General features: G+C 50.7%; 1 protein-coding gene across 3 annotated transcripts in view; it reads left to right on the top strand.

The window, feature by feature from the left end:
* Window positions 1-7,805, top strand: part of LASP1 (LIM and SH3 protein 1) — a 31,079-nt gene that overhangs the window by 840 nt on the left and 22,434 nt on the right. For 2 of the 3 annotated variants that reach the window (XM_010163736.2, XM_029083960.1), the window contains exon 2: window positions 3,442-3,536. In XM_010163736.2, the coding sequence (XP_010162038.1) occupies window positions 3,442-3,536 (95 nt within the window). Of the gene's footprint in view, window positions 1-3,441; window positions 3,537-7,805 lie in introns of those variants that run through there. The other variant, XM_010163737.1, reaches the window with a different exon arrangement.

The following is a 7,805-nucleotide window of genomic DNA, read 5'->3' as shown; positions in this document are numbered from 1 at the left end:
CATTCCTGAGCTTCACAGACCCTGCTGCTCGCATTTTTCACAGATGATGTTTCTTCCTTCAGCTGGGAAATGGTTTGAAACTGAACTATCAGCCCTGTGTCCCAGGGATCCTCTTGCTTGTTCAGAGGCTTTGTCTTCTGGAGCTTGTGGTGGCCTCCAGTAGCTTCAGGCTATGTAAACTGGGGTATAACGGGAAGGGAAGGGGGGGGGGGGACACACACAACCCATTGCTTCCTCCTGTGCAGCCAGTGTCTGGGCTTTGTGCTCCTTTGGAGCTGGCAGTGGTGGGTTGCTGTGGGGGGGTGTCTGATGTCCATCCTCAGACCATGTATTCTAGCTGTTTGGGAACAGGCAGGAGGCTCCAGGCATCATCTCATCCTTCTGGGGGTCTAGAGATCATAGCATGGTCACACCCCCAACTAAATACTTCCCCTTTGCTAATTTCCCTTGTGTTAATTTCTCCTGGGGTTTCTGGCTGGTGAGGTGGCAGCTGGTAGAGCCTCCCCCACTGCCCATAAAAACCTGGGATAAGCTCGGTGTTGTTGGAGTGGTTTTTTCCTCCTGTTTTCACCCTACCCTGAGCAAAGTCGAAAGGGCAGTTTCTGGTGGTGTTTGCTCAAGTGCTGCCAGCGCTGAACTTGAACCACAGGCAGCAACAAGGAAGAGCTTCTGGGGAGGAAAAGTCTGCGTGTCGCTGCCTTTGAGCTGGGGGTGCCTGTGTGGGGTGTTGACAAACAGATGTGCTTGGTTTTTTTTTTTTCTCTCCTAGGAATGAAATCAGGAAAGTCAATTTCCTCTTCTGAGATTTACAACAAAGGAGGAAAAAACTTTTAAACAGGCTTCCCAAGTGCAGCCCAGCTGCTGGAGGAGCCAGACTGGCCACTGAACCTCCCCCTGCGAGGTCCTTATTGTGACTTTTCACTTGGTCACCTTGCAAAAGGCAGATGCCCCCGTTGGGACTGGGGGGAGATGGGTGTTGTTCCCTTCCCCCCACGCCAGCTCTCTCTCCGGATAAGGTGCTGCTGATGTGGTTGGTTTCCGCTGGGGAAGTGACATCTCCTGTGCCGCCTGTCGCGGGGTTTGGTGGTTGCAGCTGCAATTGCTGAACCCATGTAAAGGCTGATGTCAGATGACTTCTTCTAAAAGTTAGAATTAGCTGTTAACAGCTAATTAAGCAGCTGTTACAGCATTAAACCTGGTCAAGGATTTCCCTTCAGCCCCAGGAATCTCTCCTTATGTTGTCCTCTAACCCTTGAGTCTCAAGTGATTCTTGCTCCCAGCTGTGGACCACTGGCTTTGCTTGGTGGAGGGATGTTGTGCAGCTGTAGCATGAGCTATAAACAGACACACCAAGATGTTCTGAGCTCTGCCACTCACCCCAGACTAGATTTGGGGACAGAGTTGCTCAAAGGGCTCCATCTCTCCAAGAGCAGCCCCCCTGGATGGCAGCCAGCTTGCTTATTGAGTATGGTCTGCTGGGATGTGCCATGCAGTTGTACCTGGGATCAGCTCCAGATGTTGGGACCACTTCAATCTTGGGGACTGGAAAGCGCAGGCGTTAATGTGTCTCTAAAAACCTTGTTGAAACTTGTCCTCTTTCTCAGCAGTCATGCTGGAGGGCGAGCAGGAGTGTTACTGGAAGCCTATATATCTGCAGCTCCCCTGTGCCGGGTCTGTCTGGCATCTCTCCCTCCTTTTGGTGCTGGTTTAGATTCCTGGATACAGCACTGGTCCTGGCAGTGGGAAGACAAAGTTTAGGGGTAACAAAGCTCAGGGGTGATGCTCTCTAGGTAGCTCTGCAGCCCGAGCAGGCAGCTGAGACTCCTTTGTAAAAGCCCCAGGACAGAAACACCTCAGCTGAACAATACCTGGAGCAAACTGAGGCAAGAATATGAATTAATTGCTCTTAGGGTGGGGGTAAAAGGCTGCCTGAGAGCATCACTTCTGCTGTGCTATTGTGGGGGGACAGCTGGCCTCGCCAGATACCCCTTGGCTCTTGGGAAACTGAGTATTCCTTGGAGGAAGAGGCTCTGAAGTCATGTTGGCTGTTGGTTCATCTCTGCATATTTATAGTGGCATCTCTGGTATTTCTGCACAGCTATGACAAGCTTGGAGAGGTCTGTTAATTACCTCTAATGTGGCAGTAACTCAACCAAGAGGCTCTAACTTTTGAGATGCCTGAAGAACTCGGGACTCAGCTCTTGATCTGTCCTTAAAGGGTCTGAAAGCTGGGAGAGGGGAAAATAATCCTGGATGTGATGGAGGGTGTTGGTCCAGAGCAGTGTGTGGTGCAGCATGAAGCCCCCCTCTTGCTGTCAGCCATAAGCTCTGGAGGAACTTGTATAACTAGAGGAAAAGAACAAATATGTTGCTCTGAGCAACCGAATCGCAGCAAATTGTCCTTCTGGGCTGAGTCATAGTCTTGGAGCAATGTTTGTGCACCGGGGTGTGGTACCTGTGGGTAGGTGGCACAAGGGCTTAGGCTTGGCTCTTGCCCTCTCCCTGTAGGAACACAGACTGAGCTGGGAGTTGCAGTGGTGGAAATGATTTTTTTTATTTAAAAAAAATAAAAAGGTTAAGGGTGGAAATTGCAGCAACAACCACCAGCTGTTCCCCTGGGTGTGAGATGTGTGCCTGGCTCTGAGTCCTGGGTGTCACGCTGCAGGCTTGTTGACTGTCATCTACTTGGTATTACCAGCTGCTAATGTGGATTTCACCTTGTTCCTTCCATGGCTTTGCAGGGTGATGCTGGGGGGTTTGTTTGGTGCATGGGGGGGGGCTTGCTGAGTGTATGTGAAGTGTTAGGAGGCAGCACTGGCAGGAGCAGTCAAAGCTCCTGGCAGTCTCACCAGTGCTTGGGGTGATCCCGCATCCTCGGGGACCCCAGGGTTTGTGAGATTTGGGATTAACCACCTACGTGGCAGGCAGAAGGATGGTATCAGTGCTGAGGACCTTGGAGCTGTCTCTGTCAGACTGTCTGCTTCTCATGAGAACTTCTCCTTCTCTGTCTTTGTTTCCTTGGCTTGGTGTCTGTGTGCAGCCTTACCTGACCTGCTCTTCTGGCTATCTCTTGGCTAACATCAGCAAAAAAAACCCTAAAGCAGCAACTTTGAAGCCTGCAAACCACATCTGTTAACTCTTATGTTGTGCCTCTTTCATAGCAAGAGGCTTCTCCTGCCCTGTATTTGCCTCAGCCCAATGAATTCCTGGCCTTGGAGATAAGGAAGGAAGATGCTGATCTAATATAATGCTGCCCTGTTGAGATAAGATGCATTGTCCTACACTTAAGAACACTGTCTGTCCCTGAGGCTTTACAGGGGTCGTGGATGCCACCACTGACATCTGGAGGAGCTGCTGACTTTGAGTCGTCCTATTCTAATGGGACCTGGCCCTGTTTTGCAAATCACTTGTGTTAATGATTCTCTTGTCTCTTGTTTGCAGTTCTGGCATAAAGCATGCTTCCACTGCGAGACCTGCAAGATGACCCTAAACATGAAAAACTACAAGGGCTACGAGAAGAAGCCGTATTGCAACGCGTAAGTCTCTGCTGCCAGCTCTGCCTGCCTCTGAGAACGTGTTGGGCTTGGGAAATGCTGTAGGATTCCCTGGATGCTCCTCCCCTCTTAAGTACTGGTCCTCACCTCCTGAAACGAGGGTTGTGGAGAACCCCAACCTCTGCAGAAACACTTTTCCTGCTGCTCTGCAGCATTTTCTGGGAGTGTATGTGAAGCCCTGGCTTGAAGGGGTCACACAGGGCAATTAATGCCAGTGTTAAAATAGTGTTTTCCAGGCTTAAATTCCAGCTGATGGCCACTCTCCAGTTCCAGCTTGGGCAGACAAAAGGCAAATACAATTCAAATACAGGCAGGCATGTCCATGGAGGTGATCTGAATCTGTATCCTCTTCAAGATGGGGAAATAAAAAGGGGTTATACCACCCCAAATGAATACAGGTGTCTGGGGAGGGGAGAAGAACCTTTTGGTGCAGGGGGACTGGGGTGTGTGAAGCAGTGAGGGACGTGGGTGTCACTGAAGCCTGTGTGCAGGTGGGCTCATGGCCAAGGGCATTTACCTGACTCTCCTGGCACTTGCCCTAGGTGTTGTGAAGGTAAATACAGCTTGAATGCACAATCCAGCGTAGGGGAGATGGAAGCAGAGCAGGGTAGAGTGAGAGCAGCTGCCTGTTCCACACCTCACTTTGCTTTCCTGGATCTTTCAAGCTGATTCTGAGTGGTGGATATTCACTGCCCCCCATTTTTATTTGCTTTTTCCTTCTTATCAAGAAGGACCCTTGATTGTCCACAACTTGCTGGACTCTGTTACTGCACAGTGAGTGCTGGTCCCCACTCAGTCCATACAGCTCAGTGCTTCCTCAGCTTGTTTCTTAATGTCTATAAAGCAGCTTTGCAGTAAGATTTTTGTAGCTGCTTCTTACACTTTCAGTTCTTAGAAAGAAAATTAAGTGACATAATACTGCTTAGCACTCGCATAGCGTGGTCTGCTCGTAGAGTACTTAAACATTAATCCTGACAACATCCTTGTAAGATGGGTATTACTCTGTTAATGGCTAAGAGAAGCAGAAAGGAGAAGTGGTAAGACCATCAGTCATATGGTGCCTCAGCAAAAACCTCCCATTTCCGTAGCACTTGTAGGTTGGTTAATGCTGATATTAGGTGGTGATGATGATGATGACATTGGATAAGTCACAATCAAAACTTCTAGTGAACTGGGATGGGACTGGGAGCATTTAAATCCTGGCTGGTAATGGTTGTGTCTTGGGATTGTACCTAAAATGCAGGGTGGTGATTGTGTGAAATAACTCTTGGTTGTCTAACAGCACCGGTGGCCACTGTGCCACTGGAGTGCCAGCTTCTGAGGTGAAACTGGGAATTTTCTGGAATACTGGAGTAGTATGAGGAAGAAACTTGTGGTTTGAGGCAGAGTGAGCTGTTGAGATGGACACTTGTTCCTGGGCTGTGCAGGTCACACAGCCCACTGTGGCAGCTTGGGATCTGTGAGCTTGAGAGCTGCAGGAGATGAGACCCCTGAGCTTTTCTTAGTGTCCTGAACCAAAGCTTTCTTGTCTGGATCTGGGCACCCTGATGCCAGCTCTGGCAGAGAGCCTTGCCTGGCACAGGGTGCTGGGACATGCCCATCCCTGGTGCTTCTGCCTCTGGCTGTAGGGCTGGGCCTGGGGTCCTGTTCTTGTGCTTTCTCTCCAGGCTGCTGGAAGGGAAGTGGGATAATAATGGGAAATTCCTGAGATTCCAAGGAGTCTGCGCAACCTTGACCCATCTCAGTTTCTCAACCCCCTCTGCTCTAGAGCTCCCTTTGATGCTGGCTTTCTGTCTTAACCCTTTAACTGCCTCCCTGAAGAAGAGGCAGCCGTCTGCATTGCCTTTACCCCAGGGTAACCCTGGATGTTCAAACTCTGCACAGAAACCAGTGTTAAATGCTTTGTTCTTCCTACCTTGCCTGGCTGTGCCTTGAAGCAAAGGGAAGTGAGAGCAGCTGGAAGCTGCTGGCACACGAGGCTTTGCCTCTGGCATCTGCCAGCCCCTTGTTTGCCAGGGTGGAGGCTGAACAGTTGCAATGCCCAGATGTGGGGTGAAGGGAAGCTCCAAGCCAGAGGATGTGGGTTTGATTCCTTCTCAGCTGCTGCCCCTGGAATATCCTGGGAAGGAAGGAATGTCCAGGCAAGGTGAGTGTGTCTGGGACAAGGACAGCTCAGGAGGAGCCCACCCCGTTTTCTAGACAGCTTTTGCTCATGTTGAAGTTGAGGGGCAACATCTTCTGTCCCCTGAGAAGGGGGTGGAAAAGCAACGTTTATCCTGGCAGGGAAGAGGCTGCTTTTCTGAACATGCCTTAGCACAGGGTCTCCTCTGTTTGAGCTGTGGCCTTCTGCCAAATTCCTGAGTTTCTTTCTTCAAGAGAGCAGGAGGAAGAGGGCTGGGCTTCCTCCCTATCTGACACTACCCCAGCAGTAAATCTGTGTGAAGCCTTTCAAGAAGGTGGCTGGTTAACTCTGCCCTCTACCCACCCATGCCCATCAGTGTTGGGACCTTGCTCGGTGGCAGATGTGACCATCTTCACTCTCCTCACCGTTCCTCTTTTGACTTCAGCTGGATACTGGAGTGACTGGTTGTTCACTGGAAGCAGCGTTCAAGGCTGGGCTCATCTCTTTACATGAGCACTTTGAACTAAAAGAGGTAGAGGTGGAAGAAGGGAATAACCAGGTGAAGTTTGAACCTTCTGTAGATGAAGGGTGGGGGAGAGCCTGGCTGCAAAGGGCAGGTGAGGTGCCTGTGTGTTCCAGGGGACCAGCTGCTCCCAAATACATGGGATATATAGACTTTAATTTCTTTCTTCTTGTGCTGAAGGGATAATAGGGCTCTGGCAGGGCTGAGGTGGGGGGACTGAGGATGTGTCCCTGAGCTGTGAGTCCCAAATAGAAGTGGCACCAGCAGCAGCAGGGCTCTGGTCCCCTCCTCACAGACACCCTGGTGATGGGCAGTTCCACGCTTTACTCAGCACTGGCTCAGTGTGCAGCACAAATCTGTGCCTTGAAAATCCTGTCTGAGAGTTCAAAGCTGTAGATTTGGTCTGGGGAGTCGGCATCTTCAGAGACATCCCTGGGCAACGCTGCTGCTTGAAATGCAGAGAGGAGCTCACGGTGTGGAGCTGTGAGTGGGGAGAAGGAGCAGCATCACGAGGAGAGAGGCTCCTTTTCTGCCTCTGTCCTGGCTACAAGGTTGTTCTGCTCCCTTCCCTTGAGGATGTCTAGACAAGACCTGAGGCTAGACTTTCTGGGAGCTCTGTGTTTGCCTGAATTCATGCTGATGTACAAGCAATTGCCTTGTTGGATGTATCTTTGCTTGGAAAGCCCTGCTCTGGCTGTGTCTGCATCCCTGTGCTGGCGCCCTGCTGCTGGAGCACGGCTGATCAGAGGGGCTGGCTCTGCCTGCACACCCCACAGTGCTGGATTTTTCTTTTTTCTTTTTTTTTTCTTTATTTCCTTACTGCTGCTGACTAGCTGGCAGGAAGTTTAATGGCCTACTTGCTCAGCAGTCCCTCCTCCCCCACCAAGGAGAAGCAGCCTGCCCTGATGTGTGCAGCATCCTTTGTCTGAAGGTGCTGCTGGCTGAACCCTCTGCTCATCTTTGCTGTAGCTCTGGCTCAGCTGCCCCACCAGAAGCACAAGGAAATCACGGTGTTGCTGCATCTCCTCATCCCCCTTTGCTAAACTGCATTTTTTTTTTTCCCTCAAAAAGGGGTTAAAGGCTACACAAGGCTGCCAAAAATATCTTGGGTAGGTGTGTCAGCAGGGTCCCTGCTCCTTCCATCTGCTGTACTTGTGTGACTTCAGCTTTCCTTCAAGGAGTTGACTTTTCCTTGCAGACAAACCACACCCAGCAGGGCAGTGGTGTGTGTGTGGATGTATCCCCAGGGATTGGGGATCTCGGGGCTGACATTCCTCTTCGCTGAGTCAGGGCTCAGCAGCTGCCCTGCCTGGTTACCTAGACCCAGTGCTGCTGGAGCACAGTGACTCTGAACAGGAGCTGTAAAACCTTTAATACCTGCTCATGACCCAAAGAACCTCCCTGGCAGATTTTCCACCCTTACAATCCTTGCCTTTCCATGCAGAGCAAGGAGTCCAATACCTCTGGGCTAACTCCTCACTTGGAAAAAGTTAGTGAGCAGCTCAGTGCTTCACAAGGAGCCAGTGATCTGTTCTTGGCATTCCTCTCTGCTCCATCTGGTAGCAGCCTACTACGTTAATAAAATGATCTTCCAAGTTTGGGGGGG

This window comes from Antrostomus carolinensis, unplaced genomic scaffold, assembly GCF_000700745.2.
Source record: "Antrostomus carolinensis isolate BGI_N321 unplaced genomic scaffold, ASM70074v2 scaffold33882, whole genome shotgun sequence".
NCBI lineage: Eukaryota > Metazoa > Chordata > Aves > Caprimulgiformes > Caprimulgidae > Antrostomus > Antrostomus carolinensis.
Note: the sequence above shows the minus strand (reverse complement) of the source record. Positions and strands in the feature narration are given on the sequence as shown.